This window comes from Lepidochelys kempii, chromosome 2 (assembly GCF_965140285.1).
Source record: "Lepidochelys kempii isolate rLepKem1 chromosome 2, rLepKem1.hap1, whole genome shotgun sequence".
In the NCBI taxonomy this organism is placed as follows: Eukaryota; Metazoa; Chordata; order Testudines; family Cheloniidae; genus Lepidochelys; species Lepidochelys kempii.
In genome coordinates this window covers 235553476-235572558 of record NC_136381.1, presented here as the reverse complement: position 1 = coordinate 235572558, position 19083 = coordinate 235553476, and the positions used below count along the sequence as shown (strand labels likewise).

Below are 19083 nucleotides of genomic sequence, written 5' to 3'. Positions count from 1 at the left end.
GGCCTGACTCTGCACCAATGAACCGAGTTTAGTCTCAGTTTTAGTTTGGAAGCTGAGAGAGTCAGCACAGCTCAGGGACTTTATGCTAAACTCTCACTCCTCACTAAGGGAGATTTTGCACTGCTATAAGACTTTAACTGCATGGAGCAGGCAGTTCCAGCACTGAAGTGACCAGCATCCAGCAGAGTGAGAGATACACAACCTGGCACTGGCTACGAGAGCCAGCCAAGACCCCAGGAGGATTCCAGACCAGGGTACAGCAAGTCCAACTGGAGTCAGGAGAGGACTCTGCCCACCCAGGGGACTTCAGTCTAAGCTGACAAATGCCACAGCATGGCAACACTCAGTCTCAGGACATTCAACGTCAGCCCTACCATCTGCATCAATGAGGTGCCTAGGAGGGTGGCAGAGGTTGCTGAGTGTTAGGAAATGGAGAACTGGCTTATTCATAAATGTATTAGTTAACCATAACTCTTTCCTTCCCTATTTTCCTGTTCCCAGTAAGGCCCCCCCTTTGTTATGCTGTTATTTTTGGTCTGTTATTTCTTTGATGGGGTATGTTTTTATTTATCTTATTATCCCCTACGTACAGGGCTTTTACACTGCTTTCTCTTCCTTCTCAAGGGACAGCACCCTGTGTATTGGCACACTGAGGAGCCACCAGGGGCCAGAAAAGAACCCAGGACTGAATGCATGCAAAGAGTGGGGAAAAGCTGTTCCAGGTATTGGTGATATCAAGCACAAGGGAGACAAAAGCTATGCCTCAGGGGAGGGGCTACACATACAACCCTATAAACAAGTCATGGCTCTGAAAACCTTTTGGCTCTGAATGGAAAAGGCATTGCAGCACTCCTTAATGGAACTGTTCAGAGTTCTGAAAAACAATTCACCTCCTCAACGTGGTAAGGATATCGGTCATGCTGCGGACTCGTTTCAGCAAGCTGTCTAGTTTATGGGGCTCCTCCTTCAGAAACCTCACGGCTTCCACTTCAATGCGGAGGATTGCCCGCATTTTATTCTGCAATGTTGGAAACTCGCCTGCGAAAACAAGAACCACCAAGTTCAAGAGAAAGCGACAAATGCTATTTTTTTAAAAAAAAAAGAGTTGGATATACGCGTGAGAGATGCACACAGAGATCACACACTTAAATCCCCAAGACCTTTAATTGGTTTTTTGAAGAAGGCAAAGATCAAGTCTCAGATCAAGATGCAAACCTACATCACTCCCAAGTGTTTGAACAACCAAACCAAAAATAAAAGGGAAACTACACCTTTGAGGGTGGCGACAGCTTCTCCTACTTGCCGCAGAAGAAAAGCCCCATCTTCAACATCTTTCAATGTCACTATCTTGTTGGTGGCAGTAGAGTCCTTCTTCAGATCTTCAACAAAAGCTTCTAGCTCACTGTTTAAAAAAACAAGCAGAAACAGAACTTGAACTGAACTTCCATATTAGAGTTTTGTTTTATGAAAATAGTTGGAATCGAACGGACAAATCTGGACCAAAAATATCACAGCACCTTAAAAACTGCTACTGACCCTTTACTAGCTTGATACTGAAAATAACAATGAGTGCTTAAAAGAAGGTTGTGTGAGAGAGCTAGAACTCCAGCTTCCCAGCAGGGCGTCTTCCTCTCAGCACACTGGGGTTCTGGAATATGCTGAAGATAATAAAATACACCGAGGCAGCACATGTTACGGGAGGTTTTGCAAGGAACAGGCCACCATGTGAATAAACTGCCCTGACACCAGGGGGCAAAAATGACAAACATAAGCCGTAGCACTGTGTGACTTCCTCAGAACAAACACACAACACATCATGAATGTTTGTTCTAATAAAAACCTGCCTTCATTCATACCCACTTTGTGACCACTTTCAGTGAATATTTTAGCTAATGGGTTTACTAGCAGGAATATTCTCAGAAACTGCAAATGTTATGTTAATACTAGAGAATATCCTGAATACAATGAACTGATAAATGTAAGTAATCACACCTGACTCCTGAGTCTAAGGGTACGTCTTCGCTACCCGCCGGATTGGCAGGTAGTGATCGATCTATCAGGGATCGATTTATCGTGTCTCATCTAGACACGATAAATCGATCCCTGAATCTACGCCTGTACTCCACCTCGGCAGGAGGTGTAAGCGGAGTCGATGGGGGAGCTGCTGTGGTCAACTCGCTGCCGGGAGGACGGCCAGGTAAGTCGAACTAAGTTACTTCGACTTCAGCTACGTGAATAGCATAGCTGAAGTTGTATATCTTAGTTCGAACCCCCCCTAGTGTAGCCCAGGCCTAAGAGTTTCATGCATCCATTCAGCGAGCAGAAACAACAGCATGTGACTTACATGTCCACTTAAAACTGACACCAGAGCTTGACTATCAAATACATGCAACAAACAGCTCACTAACAAGCCACAGACCAAGGCTATTTGTACAAACTATTTGTCAGAAAACTGCAAATACCAAATGTATCTGAGAAAATCATAAGCTGCTCTTGGACAATTCAGAAACAGGAGTGGACACAGATGTGTTGAATTCAGCATTCATCTATTCACGCCTCAGTTTCTCCATTTGTAAAATGAGGCTAATGATACTTACCTATTTTGTAAATCACTTTGAGATCTATGGATGACAAGTGCTATTTAAGAGCTAGGTAATAACAACAACAATCAGTGATTGTATGCGACAGCCAGGCACTCAGATATCACAGTGATGGGCATGATATAAAAACCTAGATAGATATAAGAGAGTCATATTACACTGTTCAGTTGTCAAGAAAAGGGTAAGGAAATTGCCAACAGATTGAAAAAGGCATAAGCAACACAACTAATTAATTATGGAAAGGCAAACAACGAATAGCAGCTTTTTGGGACTCCAATACCTGTGTCCTGCACTCTGCCCTTTCAATGCATGTCTTTGCTCCACAATGTCTCTACACTAAGGACTAATCCTTGGGGCAGACTATCACGAGTGAATATGGCGAGTGTGTGAACTTAGCAGTGCTCCTCTTAACTTCCATCCGGTCAGCACCCAACCGTTGTTATATAGCTAACACTGATGAATGCCTCCCACCAGTTGTTTGCATTGCTGCTGTAGCGACCTGAAGAAGAGAGCCCTGTGTAGCTCGAAAGCTTGTCTCTTTCACCAACTGAAGTCAGCCAATACAAGATATTACCTCACCCCTCTTGTTTCTCCCACCAGTTGCATGCTCTTTGGATTCTACATTAGGGGCAGCACTGTGCTTTAGTCACATTTTAGATGCGGAGAGCTAACTAGAACTCATTATCCCTAAAAAGGGTTTACTTGCTCCTTGTGAGCAGGCATCGTCTGAAATGTACAAAAACGCTGTTTACAAAGATCTGGCGAGAAGGATTTGTGTTATTGCAATCTGCCTACACACCAGAATGGAGCAGATGTGAATAAGGCACACCTAAGCTGAGTGATCTCACTTTAGGACCACCAGCCTGGAAGGTCTCCCAATACAAATGCAGATGAGAGAAAACATCTTGCTTATTAACACAGAGAGGAGAAATCACAAAAGGGGACACTAGGTGGCACCAACTGAACGATATTCTTCTGCTTTTACAGGGAACGAGGCAGTCACATTTAAAATCACTATCACACATATCCCGGGGTGAAAGTAAGTTAAAGGACTTACTTGTACGCTGGAGTCCTGAGCAGGGGGTGTGGCCTGAACTGGAAGAGGCGTGGCCTCCACCGGAAGAGGTAGGGCCTTACATCCCCAGGCCCTTTAAATCTTGATTTAAAGAGCCCGGGGTTCCAGCTGCAGTAGTGGTGGCTGGGAGCCCCAGGCCCTTTAAATCACCCCCGAGATACCAGCTGCAGAGGTGGCTGGGAGCCCCGGGGGTGATTTAAAGGGCCCAGGGCTTCAGCTGCTGCTACCACCATGGAGCCCCGGGCCCTTTAAATCACTGAGGAGTCCTGGGGGCTTCCAGCTGCCACCGCTATCCTGGGGCTCTGGCAGAGCTTTAAAGGGCCTGGGGCTCCACTCTGGTAGCGTCTGCCAGAGCCCCAAGCCCTTTAAATCCACGCCTGAGCCCTGCTGCCTGAGCCCTGGGATAGCAGCAGCCGGGCTCCATCAGGAATTTAAAAGGCCCCGGGGCTCCAGCTGCCACTACCGCCCCGGCCCTTTAAATCCCTGCCAGAGCCCTGTCGCCGCTACCCCAGGGCTTTAAATTGCCATCTGGAAAAGCTGGTCCCGATAACTGCACACCGGCTTACTTTCACCTCTGCACATATCTACTTCTCCTACATTTGCCTTCACAATAAAGATGACACAAACATCAGGATATCATCTGAAGAACAGAGCCAACACAGGAAGGATTTTGCAAAAAACCCTCAGCTTTCCATCGTCAAGCCCAGAAAATGTTGCTGTGAGACCATACCCTCTGGGAGGAGGTTGTTCCACAACCAAGGACAATTGGACCATTGCTCCACAACCAAGGACCACAACAAGCACCTGTGAACTTCATCTTGGAGAACAATGGCTTCAATGGCCCTGATACACCCAGCTGTCTCTGTGAGTCAGGAACAGAAAAGCAGCTTCTCTGGAATCTGGGCGCTATGCTGCTGGAGACCTCAAAATTAGGACCAGAACTTTGAATTGGCTCCTGGCCTGAATGGGGAGACAGTAGGAGGCATGGAGCAGGATAATCATCTTTTGGCATGTAAGGGACACTGTCACATAGGTAGGGATAGGAGACAGACATCTAAATAGCAGGGGATGGTGTCTGTCCCACTTTTGTTCATAAAGAGAGAGTTCTTTCCAGACTTTGATAAGAAAACGTGGGTTCCCAGACAGTAACATATAAAAGTTTTTTCTAACTGCATTAGGAGACAATTACACACTATAATAAACATTTGAACATAACAGGGAAATTTAGAATATATTTTAAATATATTGTTATATCTGGGTTGAAATAATATATTCATACCAAATGTGGGGATGCGGGAACAATTTTTATAGTGGGGGTGCTGATATTCATTGAACCAAACAAGCCACACAAACCCTGTATATGATGGAAATCACTTCAAGCCAGGGGGATGCAGCAGCACCCCTAGTTCCAGCACCTATGACCAAATTTGGCAAGTGTGTGGAACGCTGGGAGAAAATACTGATTCTCAATCTACAGTTAATGAGAATGTGGAGAAGAGGACATTTCGTCAGCACTCGTAATGCTAAGGATTGCCACCTTGCAGGCTGATGGAAACCAGATGTCCTGATTATGCAAATATGATTTTTTTTCCCTAGAAAACCTGCTTACTGAAGGTAGAGATTCCAAGAGGCTATTCAGCAATGCTGATGACACCTTCTCCAATTACAGATGCAGGATGCTCCTAGAAATGCAGAATTGTTAGCGTTCTTTAAAATTATTGTAAAATCATAAAAACTAGTATTTAATTCTGATTCTGAAATCTTACTTTAAAAAAATAATCTGAGCGTTTTATTTTTATGTCTGTTTGAAATGTTCCAGAAGGGGAATGAGTATTCTATTTTACTGTTATTAGAAGTGCTGTCAGTTTTCATCTATACTTCGTGTTCTAACTCTGAGAGAGAACTTTGTACAATATGTACCGCATACCATGCATTGTAGTTTTACCATGTAAAGCATTGGTAACTAATACATTTTTACTGGATACATCTGTGCATTGTGGCTATCACAATTTATAAATAGGTTGCTTATAAGTATGGTTTATAACCAACTACAACACCTTCTATTCATGTGCCTCTAACCATCTATAAAACATACGACTCATGTCTGTAGTATGCTTATCACCTCTATTAATCTTATATTAGCTTTTCATAACCTACTTATAAATGTAACTTTCACTTAAAGTGTGACTGACATATCATATTATCCCAATTTGCCTTTGGTATGTAGCAAACTTTGAGGCTGGTATTTGGTAACTGACATCCAAAAAAGGTATTGTATCACATCTTTGGCTTAGATCCAATAGAATTTACTAAAAACTTCTGCCTGAAAGTACAATCATTAGGCATGCAAAATGACTTGATTTACATGGAGTGCGCTTTCTGCATGCCTTCAAGGCAGACTGTCTAAGAGTGCTCCTTGGACTTCACTGGATATCTCTATTCTCTGAGTATCAGAGGGGTAGCCGTGTTAGTCTGGATCTGTAAAAGCGGCAAAGAGTCCTGTGGCACCTTATAGACTAACAGACGTATTGAAGCGTAAGCTTTCATGGATGAATACCCACCTCGTCGGATGTGCATCTGTTATGAACAAAGAACACCAAAAGGTATCTCTACACTGCAATTTAGAAACTGCGGCCAGCCTGTGCCAGCTGTCTTGGGCTCACGGGGCTCAGTCTAAGGGGCTACTTAACAGCGGTGTAGATATTCAGGCTCAGTCTGGAGCCCAGGCTCTAGAACCCTGTGACGTGGGAGGGTCCCGAGCCTGAATGTTTACACTGCAATTAAACAACCCCTTAGCCTGAGCCCTGGGGAGCCTGAGTAAGTTGGCATGGGCAGCCATGGGTGTCTAATTGCCGTGTAGATACACTGGAAGCACAGGCGGCGAGTTATATGGGCCCGTGGTGCCCGTGCTCGAGGAATATTCAGGGCCTAGGGCCCAGCTCTGCCAATGTTTGCCTCCCCCATGCGCCTCCCCCGGAGCGTCTTCCAGCCCCTTCTGCCACCCCCGCACAATTTAAAAGGGCCCAGGGACCCCTGGATGCTGCCGCCACCACCAGCACTGCAGCAGGGCTAAGGTGGCTTCCTGCCCAGCCTTGCTCCCTGCCACTCCCAGAAGCAGCCAGAACGACCCTATGGCCCCAGGGGTGGGGGGTGTCTCCCCGCACTGCCCCCATCCCAAGTGCCGACTCCACAGCTCCCATTGGCCGGGAACTGCAGCCAATGGGAGCTGCAGGGGCGGTGCCTGCAGGCAGCAGTGCGTGGAGACCTCCCGCCTAGAAGCTGCTGCCAGAGGGGTGTGCAGGTCGCTTTCGTGAGCCACCTGAGGTAAGCACCACGCCCCTCACCCTTTCCCACACCCCAACCCCCTTCTCCAGCCCAGAGCCCGCACCCCAAACCCCATCCTGCACCCAAACTCCCTCCCAGATCCTGCACCCCCCACCTCGTCCTGCACCCCGACCCCGTCCCAGCCCAGAGCCCACACCCAGCACCCAAACTCCCTCCCAGAGCCTTAGGCAGGTGTGTGGTGGGGGGGTAGGGGGGCTTGAATCCATTCTGGGCACCAACAAAAATTATACAAACCTGCTGCCCCTGACGCAAAGAGAACTCCAGCCCTAGAGTGTACACAGTCTTAGCTAATACAAAGTGTGCGAATAAACTGATGAACAGGACAGTGGTGGGGGACAGCACTGTCTGTAGCTCAATTAGGATTCTGAGTTAGTTTATAGCAATATCCATCAGTATATAACACTGTAAATTCACCATCTTGCAGAGAAAACACAAATTCCTAGATTAATATTATTCTTTATAATCACAGGTGTGATACTTTTGTAGTAAATCTGAGTCATTTAACAACACATATATTAACATAGAAGATTGCTTTCCCTCTTTGTTTATAAATATCAGAACTGCTAGTATGGTAGAGTACCATGATTAATGTTTGCAGTGAGAAGCTGATTATAAAGTTTCTCTGTACATAAAGGAGCAATTTTTCAGATGTGGTCAGATATAAATTTGGATTAGCAATAAAAACTAATTAATTAAATAGTAGTTTACAATATCTTGGTGTTAGAATTATTTAGACCATTTATAATGACAGGTTTCAGAGTAACAGCCGTGTTAGTCTGTATTCGCAAAAAGAAAAGGAGGACTTGTGACACCTTAGAGACTAACCAATTTATTAGAGCATGAGCTTTCGTGAGCTACAGCTCACTTCATCAGATGCATACCGTGGAAACTGCAGCAGACTTTATATATACACAGAGAATATGAACCAATACCTCCTCCCACCCCACTGTCCTGCTGGTAATAGCTTATCTAAAGTGATCATCAGGTGGGCCATTTCCAGCACAAATCCAGGTTTTCTCACCCTCCACCCCCCCACACAAATTCACTCTCCTGCTGGTGATAGCCCATCCAAAGTGACAACTCTTTACACAATGTGCATGACAATCAAGTTGGGCTATTTCCTGCACAAATCCAGGTTTTCTCACATCCCCCCCACCCCCATACACACACAAACTCACTCTCCTGCTGGTAATAGCTCATCCAAACTGACCACTCTTCAAGTTTAAATCCAAGTTAAACCAGAACATCCGAGGGGGGGGGTAGGAAAAAACAAGAGGAAACAGGCTACCTTGCATAATGACTTAGCCACTCCAAGTCTCTATTTAAGCCTAAATTAATAGTATCCAATTTGCAAATGAATTCCAATTCAGCAGTTTCTCGCTGGAGTCTGGATTTGAAGTTTTTTTGTTTTAAGATAGCGACCTTCATGTCTGTGATTGCGTGACCAGAGAGATTGAAGTGTTCTCCGACTGGTTTATGAATGTTATAATTCTTGACATCTGATTTGTGTCCATTTATTCTTTTACGTAGAGACTGTCCAGTTTGACCAATGTACATGGCAGAGGGGCATTGCTGGCACATGATGGCATATATCACATTGGTGGATGTGCAGGTGAACGAGCCTCTGATAGTGTGGCTGATGTTATTAGGCTATTACCAGCAGGAGAGTGAGTTTGTGTGTGTATGGGGGTGGGGGGGATGTGAGAAAACCTGGATTTGTGCAGGAAATAGCCCAACTTGATTGTCATGCACATTGTGTAAAGAGTTGTCACTTTGGATGGGCTATCACCAGCAGGAGAGTGAATTTGTGTGGGGGGGTGGAGGGTGAGAAAACCTGGATTTGTGCTGGAAATGGCCCACCTGATGATCACTTTAGATAAGCTATTACCAGCAGGACAGTGGGGTGGGAGGAGGTATTGGTTCATATTCTCTGTGTATATATAAAGTCTGCTGCAGTTTCCACGATATGCATCTGATGAAGTGAGCTGTAGCTCACGAAAGCTTATGCTCTAATAAATTGGTTAGTCTCTAAGGTGCCACAAGTACTCCTTTTCTTTAGACCATTTACTGATTTTAGTTTGAGCGAGACCTAATTACATCACATTTTCAAAATCAGGGCTGCACTAAATCACTGGCCATCGTCAATCTCAGTAAGCCAAAGAATTGAGAAAGAAGCCTTTTCTACACAGTCTTCACTTATGGCATCTTGCAAATACTCTTACAAATATAGGGGTGTGCATGGAAGATCCCAGCACAAAATGGCTAGAGGAACACTTATAGATTCCAAGGCTAGAAGGGGTCATTAAGATCATCTAGTCTGACCTCCTGTATAACACAGGCCATAGGATTTCCCTGAACTAACGTAACTAACATAATTTATTTTAATTAACCTTTATTTTTCCTTTTCGAGTCTCCCACATCATCAGTGCCCATTCCATGAGATACCTAGCATGCACTATGGAACACTGTCTCTATACAGTACTTAATGCTAAGAATATTATCTCCCACTGCACCTCTTTCTCTCAAAGAAAATTTAGTCCCTCCTATTCTTTTCTTTTACAATTACACCTTATTTGATATCTGGGTATATGGAGGCCATAGACAGTATCTGAAATTGAGGGGTCATGTTTGTTGTGGGTATATGGATGGGGAGTTCTGAAGACAGAATCTAACCATCATCACTTAACTAAGAACCATCACCCAATTAGAGACCACTGATTTACACAATGTACGCCGGTTTAATTTTTTTTTTTTTTAAATGAAGATTTGGTGACACCAACGTTTTTTGTGAAATTTATGTTGATATTACCAAATTATTTCAGTTAAAAAAAGGCAACAAAAATTGAAATGGTTTGCTTTGACATTTTAAAAATGAAATATTCTGATTTTTGGTTCAAAATGAATAGTTTCAAAATTTCCTTGAAATTTTATTGAAAAAAACAACCAAATGGTTTAAAATGCTTGAAATCTAAATGAAATATTTAATTCAACCCCAAACATTTTTTTTCTGACTTCTGATTTTTTGAAAATTTCAAAAATAAATAAATAAATAAATAGGGTTTTGGTTTGTCCCAAATGAACCGCCCCCTGCCCCCTACTCTCCTCCCCCCCCCCCCCCCCCCCCCCGGCTTGTTCAGTAGTGCCAGCAAACCAAAAACTCTGTTCTTTGCCCAGCAGTACTTAGATATAATTCGACAACCATAATCGGACGCTCCCTGCTCTCTTTCAGCCTATGAGAGGGCATGGAATTATGTAAAGGAGAAAACAGTGTGCAGGCTAAGTAGCACTTACCCACATGAGCAGTCCCACAGTGAAGTCAATATTCTATCAAGGGAAAAGCCAAGCATGAACAACACACCAGCTCAAAGCACTAGGAGAGGTTTTCCCACCCACCATAACTTCTTCACAATCTTTTCCTCTTCGTGAAGGTATTTCTGCCTTTCTTGCTCCACCAGGATGCGCTGTCGCTGCACAGGATCCTCCAGCCTCTTCATTGTTTCAATCACTTTGCCATTGATTTCCAGCTCAGCTTTCTTCATCATTGCCCTCAGCATCTCCTGGTTCTGCAGCTGTTGCACAAAAGAAATCAACTTCAATTTTCCTGCCTGACTAACATCCCTGGCAACTGAACACATTGCAGCACTCAGAAATAGGTTTGGATAAACAGCCCTACAGCTGAATGAACATACTCCCCCCACCCCTTCACTTTATCCATAAACGTTATTTCAAGGAGAAGGGGGAAAGAGCACAAATTCCATTAACTTCTAAAGCGTGTGGCTGACGTACAGCAGCAAGCTGACAGAATGTGTAGACTTCATTATAATGTACTATGTCTGCCACCAATTTCACCACATACTTCTGCAGGGACTGAAACCTTTCTCCACAATTCAATGTGACATTAGAAGGTGTTGTGTAAAATATCAATGCTGAGCTTCCTGCCTTGTGCCGTGTAATAAGAGTGCAGCCGCTCCTCCAGGAGCTGTCACACTAAAGGGCATGATTCCCTTCTGTATATGCCTCTTAGTAGTCCTTCACTGAACTTGCTGGACCATCATTTGAAAATATCACGAAAGCTGAAACATATTGCCATTCTTTGAGGGTCACTTTTCAGTGTTACAAGCAGTGGATAAACCACCCAATGTGATGGAATGAAAGACGTACAACTAATTTGCAATATACATCAACAACAAAGACTTTTAAAATGTGTTTTTTCTCCAAAAAGTGACTTTTTAAAAAGGAGACCTCCTTTCTCCAGAGATCTGCTATCTATGCATACTCAGCCACAGACCTTCTCACTTTAGTGGGCAATGTAAGTTGTAATACCTTTTATTCCCATTAACCTTGCAGAGCCAAAGCAGTTAGGAGAGAGTGAACTGGAGCATACTTCTACTCGTGCATCAATTGTGCACTGAATTTTATCTACAGGGCCAATCAGTTACACTTGTACAAAATGGTTTGAAGGCACTGGGAATCCACAGGTGTCACTGAGATCATAATCAGAAGGTAATCAGGGTGCACAGATATTATTAAATACCTACTTTGGCCTGGAGAATCTTCATTCGTGGAAAAGGAAAGAACCCACCTTGGCTGTACTGCGCAGGATGAGCTTGCAGGGCTGGCAGTTAAAAAACCCATCTTTTTACTGTACTTGCAAACCTATCACTTATTCCTTTAAAGAGAGAGCATCTTTTAGAGTAGAGCTGCTCTTTAAGATGTAATTTTCCACACTACAAGTAAAAATCTTCTGTTAGAAGATGTTGCAAATTACAAGGCCGTGGGTGACTCGTATATAGGCACTGAGCAAGTTCCTCCTATATTCCCAGTGAGGTGAACACTTTTTATATGCTCTTTCACAAGTATGTTTATGAAATTTCAACCACTCTTCATTGGGCATGGAGTGCTGGAGAGAGGAGACGAAGTATCTATTTTTAGGTTCAACACTGGGGCATTATCTTCTGTCTCGGCAGTAAACATTTCTCAACACTATTACAAATAGAATTCCTGCTGTAACTGCCCCCTGGAAGGCCTGATATTACCAACTTTCCATGGCTAGGGTCTCCTACTTTCAGTTTTACTGAGGTCATAACATACAAAGCAGTAAGTGAGGCTCTGTCCAGTTAGCACATTTAGGATCTGTGTGGGCATGAGAATGATTCTGTGATCGTAGTAATGTTCTAGATACAGGGTAATGTTTTCAAAAGTGCCTAAGTGTCTTAGGAGCCGAGCGACTTACGCACTTGCCACTGTTTTCCCAAACCTTATCTGGATTTCCACCTTACTGAACAAAAAACATAGAAGTTTTCATAAGAGCGTTAACAATATGACTTGAAAAGAAATGCTGCTGCCTGAAAGGCCTGGGAATAGTCACCCAGTCTTGCAAAGTTGGTAAAGATGCAAGTGGATTTTCAAGACAACAAAACCACCTCAGAGGCTGATTTAGGAAGATTGTAAGAGGAAAATAGAAATCAGAGATAGAAAAGGCCTATTATGTCACTGTTCATCTTTCCAGTCCGTGAAGAAACTAAATAGACAAATCAATACATCGCTTCTGGCTTTCCAGATTTGTATGATCTAATCTGTCCTCTGCTGTGCACTCCTACTTCCCCATTAACATGAGTGGGATGCACACTGAGAGGAAAGTCAGCTCTTTCGTGATAAGGCTCTGGGTGTCCAGTGTGTTTAGGCTGTGATAGGCACTAAGCACTATTTCAGAACTATTGGAGGAAAAACAGAGCCGAATGCAACAGCTGCAAGGTTAAACAGAAAAGCAGGGAAGTGTTCCTTTTTTTTTTTTTTTTTAAATTGTATGGAATTCTAAAAGTTTGCAGCTGCTAAATTCCATACCAAATCATTTAAAAGGCATTTTGTATATGTAATCGCTCAGTGTAGGATCAGTGTTTTGATTTACATTGGTGTAGGCCAGCATGGCGATTTGAGACACACAAATATGCTGTGGTGCAAGGCATCGGACTTGGGCGCTTGTCTCTGTATTCATAGCTCATATACACATACATAGCTGAACCCTGAGGTCGGCGCAGAGGTCAAGGAAGGGGAACATAAATAAATACATAACTATATATAGCCTATATATAATACCTCTTTTATAGCACTTTTTACCATAGGTCTCAAAGAACTTAACAAAAGAGATAACTATCATCTTACAGATGGAGAAACTGAAGCACAGAGGTGATCTGACATGCCCAAGGTCACCCAGCAGGCCAGTGGCAAAGTCAGGAATAGAATCCATGTCTCTGGAGTCAAAGTCCAGTGTTCTCTCCACTAGATCACATTGCCTCAATGATAAAAGCAAAACAATGAGGGAAACGGAAGGTGCATGTTATGTTAGGTTTCATATTTTTTATTACCATTACAGGTGACACAGGTAGTGACACGGTTTGTTAAGGCTGCCCAACACTTCCCATTATAAGATCCTGTTTTCAGTTGCTTATAACTCTGATAGTCTTTTGCCACTGGGGCTATAGTTTCCCATGCTGGATGTCTGCCTCAGGCTGAATCTATTAATTTATTTATTTAATGGAAAGTTCCAGCTAAAATAGTGCAGCCATTTTTGAGAACAAGATTAGAGAAAATAAATTATTTTGACCTTCTTAAACAAAAATTCTTACAGCTGTTTTGTTGAGATGCTCTAGCACCTTTATGTTTTGGGCCAGGGTCTTTAAATTTGGCCAGAGGGGACACCCTGGTGCCACCGATGTGTCTTTAACTATCTAAAATTTGACCAAGTGATAAACCACTGAAAAATCTCAGGTCACGCACAGTAGAAACTTGTTAGAGTCTGCTCTGAGCATGCTCCTTCCCAGAGCTGCAGAGGCTGATCGAGGCATGGTCTACATTACAAAGTAAGGTAGCTTATGGTGACCTAACTCTGTAAGCGTCTACACTGAAATGTAGTTCCCACCGATGTAACTCGCCCGCTACATCGACTTAACTCCACCTCCACAAGAGGCATAGTGCTTAGTTCGATGTAAGTTAGGTCAATGCAGTGTCGTTGTAGACACTGTGTTTCTTCCACCGACTGTGGCTGCCTTTCAGAAACCGTCCCACGATGCTCCACACTGACCGTTAAATCAGTGCAAGTGCTCCTAGTGAGGATGTGCACCGCCAACACAAGGGGTGTCGTGTGGACCTATAAAACCGATTCAATTACTACAGTGGCTGTAAGTCAAAGTAACTTAGCTCAAATTAATTTTGTAATGTAGACTTGCCCCAAGACTTTCTCTGCAATTGCTCATCCTGGCTGCTAGGGACAGCAAGGGCACTGCACACAGAAACTGAGAGCCTCTCCTCTGTGCTCTCAGTGTTCCCATGGCTGGTGCCCAGGCAGCGAAGAGGAGAAGGAAGAAACATCTGAGCTGAATGCAGAGGAGTAAGAAAGGAATAAATGGGGATGGGGGGAGGCGCGGAGGTTGCAGGAGCCAGAGGACAGGGTGTTGGAGCAAACGGGGAGGGAGGAAGGAACTGAGCAGAAGGAATGAGGAGCAGAAGCTGGAGTGTAGGGGGATAGATAGGCACCGGGGTGGGAGGGTAGGAACCAGGAGATGGAGTGAATACATACATGCAGAAGGGGAAGGAGTTGATAGGTGCAAAGAAGAAAAGGACACAAGCCAAGGAATGGGGGTTGGATAGGCAGAGCCCTGCGTGGATATAAAATTTATATCCATGGATGCAGATATTTGCAGATATTAATCAGTATCCGCGGAGCTGCTCCCAGGAGCCAGCACCCTGTGCTGGCAGCTCCTCTGGCGTGGCTGTACTGCCCCAACCCCTCCCACTGCACTGCCGGTGGGGCTGGTGCCCGCCCCAGTGGGTGGGGCTGGGGGCAGTACAGCAATGCCAGAGGAGCTGCCAGTGCAGGGCGCTGGCTCCTGGGAACGGTGGCCCGACAGGCTGCTGCTTTCGCAGCTGCAGCTCCTGGTAGAGCGCTGAAACTCCATGGATACTGATTTATATCCGCAGGCACAAATTTTGAATCCGCGCAGGGCTCTATGGCTAGGAGCGGAGTGGGACAGAGACAGGCTATGGGCACGGGAGCAGAATAGCTTATAGCCACTACAGCACTCTCCCCTCCAAAACCTGGAACTGAACACATATGTCCCAAGTCTCCACATTCCTCTGCTGTCAGCAAACAGCTGTGAAACCCACTGGCAAAGTATATGTCTCATCCCGCTCTAGTGGTTGGCTCTAACAGGTACTCCATTAGCTCAAGCGGTAGAGGTCTATGGTGTGGTTCTGAATCCTCCTGATGCCCCAGGCTGGGGGTCAATATGGGTCCACATGAAAGAATTCCTGTATTTCAAGTTTGCTTTTAAAAAAACCCCAACAACTTTGGAAATTACATTAAAAAAACCCACATGTTAAAAGAACATTAAGGTTGCATGGGGGACCTGGATTCTGGCACTTCCTAACTCTTGATTTCACAAACTTCATGTTCTTTTAATATAGCTCTTTGGATTATATGACACAGGTTTTGTATCGTTTTTAACTAGCGTGGAGGGCAGAGGTGGGGTGAGGGGAATGGCTGGAGGGGATGAGTTAGATTCAAAGGATCCCGAGAGAAGGAAGACGACAACAGACTCTGAGGAGAAGGGGAAGTGGGAGGGAAGGATGGAGAGGAGCATGGAGCGTGAAGAGAACAGGTCTGGTGGCAGAAGGTCTGTGATAGAAAATGGGGGTTGGAACAAACCACCAGTTTGTAAAAATAATAATAATAAAAAAATAAAGGCCACGCATCAAATTACAGGTGTACAGTTTGACATCCCCAGGAACATGGTGGTTGCTGTGGCTGTTCCCAAGTATGGGCCCTTCCCCTGCTTATGCTGCTCTTCCTCCTCCATCCCTCACAGTTCGAGAGGCTGCTGAGGCCTTTTGTCCAGGTGGGATAGGTCCTCCCTGCCAGCATCTGGACCAAGAGGACCAGCCAGGCCTCAGTCCCTGCACTGCTGCCGCTCTTGGCTCTTGCTGGAGAGTTTCTGCTGCTAGCCCAGGCTTTCTTTGTACCCCAGGCTGCCAATGCTCTAGGCATTAGCAGGAGGAGAACCCACATGGGATAACTGCAGCCTTCTACTGAAACAGCCCCTGGATCCCCCCCAGGCTACATCTATGTTGAAGTATATTTCAGCACATCAGCTCCAAAAATGAAAGGCACATCCACAAATAGGATTTGGCTACAGCTTGGGACTTTCATATGATTTAATTATCTAACTGCTGTAGTTTGCTGCCAAGCACAGATTTCACACAGTTTTGCCACTTTTATAACACAGCTGAAAGCATATTTGAATTTGTAATTCAATTTTATACTTGTGATACTATTCTAGTGAGTACCATATACCACTATAACAACACTAGTGTCATTGAACTTTTTTGAAGGACTCATTTCCCTGCATGTAACAAATTTACTGAAGGAAAATACACACACACAGACACACACTCCCTGTAGCTTAGTAATGTTTTTCTTTTTAAACAGGATACATGAAAGAAATTCTCTGAAGGCAGGCATGGGGGTGGGAGGAAGAGATCACAACATACAAATGAGCCAACAATGCTTTATATTGTAATGAACAAGCTGGCCTGCCATAGTCTAAAGTACTTTTCAGACCTGTTCTATAAATGTTCTGATTATCATCAGTGCCACTATTCTAGGAGAGCAGAATGAACTACTTTATATAATTATATGGTTGTTTGTTGTTCGAGTCATTGAGGCAACAATTACAATAGGATCCAGGCTGTGGTTATAGTTCATTTCCTCGCATTGACAATAGAAATCCTGCTGTTCCTCTAACACTGAACTATTGTTAAAATAGTGGTAACTACTTGCAGAATAGAGCCTGATTTTCAGGGGCACTGAGTGGCTGCAGACCCTTGGACATCTATTGGAATTGAAGTTGCTGAGCAGTTCTGAAAAATCAGTCCCTTAGTGGAAGAAGATACGGCAGTAGTAGGAAAAATATCTAACTTTAGTCAACCTTTGATACAAAAATCACCATTTCGTTAATGATAGTTAATCCCTAATCAGTGGGCTGACATAGCCCTGACCTCAGTTTGCCTGTGGCTATACTTGCTGCTAAACCAGGTTCTGAACCAGTTACTCACAGTCACTGTTAGCATTGGATAGTTCTTCCAGCATAGACAAGGTGTCGCCATCTCTTGGGTGGTCTCAGCTTCTCCTGACTCACCCTCCTTAGTCTGCTCTCACTCAGGTCAGTACCTGGACCCTCACCTTCAATTAAGTCTGCTTGGCCTTCACTTTTTGGGCTTGCAGTCTCCTGGCTGTTTTCCTGAAGATGGTCTGGTGCAGAGCTGTTACCAACTTTCTGCTCCTTTTCCTTCTCTGTGCTCTCCCTTTACAGCAGGCCTTGTTTCCTCTATCAGTCGCAGCTGTGGAGGCCTGCCTCCATGATTGGCAGCTCTGGCAGCTGCATGGAGTTGTGATCAAGCTGCTTGCTTGTAAATAGGACATACTTTCCTCACTAGAAACGTCTGTGAGGGGAGGGCTCCTACCTCATACTGAGAATGAGGGGCAATCAGCAGGTTATCTCAAGTGCCTATGCACAAAGCCTTGGAAACAAGCAGGGTGAACTGGAGGTCCTAGTGATGTCAAGGAATTATGACGTGATTGGAATAACAGAGACTTGGTGGGATAACTCACATGACTGGAGTACTGTCATGGATGGTTACAAACTGTTCAGGAAGGACAGGCAGGGCAGAAAAGGTGGGGGAGTAGCACTGTATGTAAGGGAGCAGTATGACTGCTCAGAGCTCCGGTACGAAACAGCAGAAAAACCTGAGTGTCTCTGGATTAAGTTTAGAAGTGTGAGCAACAAGAGTGATGTAGTGGTGGGAGTCTGCTATAGACCACCGGACCAGGGGGATGAGGTGGATGAGGCTTTCTTCCAGCAACTCACAGAAGCTACTAGATCGCACGCCCTGGTTCTCATGGGCGACTTTAATCATCCTGATATCTGCTGGGAGAGCACTACAGCGGTGCATAGACAATCCAGGAAGTTTTTGGAAAATGTAGGGGACAATTTCCTGGTGCAAGTGCTGGAGGAGCCAACTGGGGAGGAGCTTTTCTTGACCTGCTGCTCACAAACCGGGAAGAATTAGTAGGGGAAGCAAAAGTGGATGGGAATCTGGGAGGCAGTGACCATGAGTTGGTCGAGTTCAGGATCCTGACACAGGGAAGAAAGGTAAGTAGCAGAATACGGACCCTGGACTTCAGGAAAGCAGACTTCGACTCCCTCAGGGAACTGATGGGTAGGATCCCCTGGGGGAATAACATGAGGGGGAAAGGAGTCTAGGAGAGCTGGCTGTATTTCAAGGAATCCCTATTGAGGTTACAGGGACAAACCATCCCGATGTGTCGAAAGAATAGTAAATATGGCAGGAGACCAGGTTGGCTTAATGGTGAAATCCTTGCGGATCTTAAACATAAAAAAGAAGCTTACAGGAAGTGGAAGATTGGACAGATGACCAGGGAAGAGAATAAAAATATTGCTCGGGCATGTAGGAATGAAATCAGGAGGGCCAAATCACACCTGGAGCTGCAGCTAACAAGAGATGTTAAGAGTAACAAGAAGGGTTTCTTCAGGTATGTTGGCAGCAAGAAGAAAGCCAAGGAAAGTGTGGGCCCCTTACTGAATGAGGGAGGCAACCTAGTGACAGAGGATGTGGAAAAAGCTAATGTACTCAATGCTTTCTTTGCCTCTGTCTTCACAAACAAGGTCAGCTTCCAGACTGCTGCGCTTGCAACACAGCACGGGGAGGAGGTGGCCAGCCCTCTGTGGAGAAAGAGGTGGTTAGGGACTATTTAGAAAAGCTGGACGTGCACAAGTCCATGGGGCCGGATGCGTTGCATCTGAGCGTGCTAAAGGAATTGGCGGATGTGATTGCAGAGCCATTGGCCATTATCTTTGAAAACTCGTGGCAAACGGGGGAAGTCCTGGATGACTGGAAAAAGGCTAATGTAGTGCCAATCTTTAAAAAAGGGAAGAAGGAGGATCCTGGGAACTATAGGCCAGTCAGCCTCACCTCAGTCCCCAGAAA

General features: G+C 44.7%; 1 protein-coding gene across 19 annotated transcripts in view; it reads right to left on the bottom strand.

Annotated features, from left to right (window-relative positions):
• KIAA1217 (KIAA1217 ortholog) overlaps nt 1-19083 on the bottom strand; it is a 547501-nt gene that overhangs the window by 29738 nt on the left and 498680 nt on the right. For all 19 annotated transcript variants that reach the window (XR_012157585.2, XR_012157583.2, XR_012157584.2 and 16 more), the window contains 3 exons: nt 10414-10589; nt 1272-1402; nt 891-1038 (listed from right to left, as the gene is read on the bottom strand). Coding sequence is in view for 16 of the 19 variants with exons in the window: in XM_073334251.2 (XP_073190352.1) it covers nt 891-1038; nt 1272-1402; nt 10414-10589 (455 nt within the window). In the remaining 3 variants the exon portion in view is untranslated. The remainder of the gene's footprint in view (nt 1-890; nt 1039-1271; nt 1403-10413; nt 10590-19083) is intronic.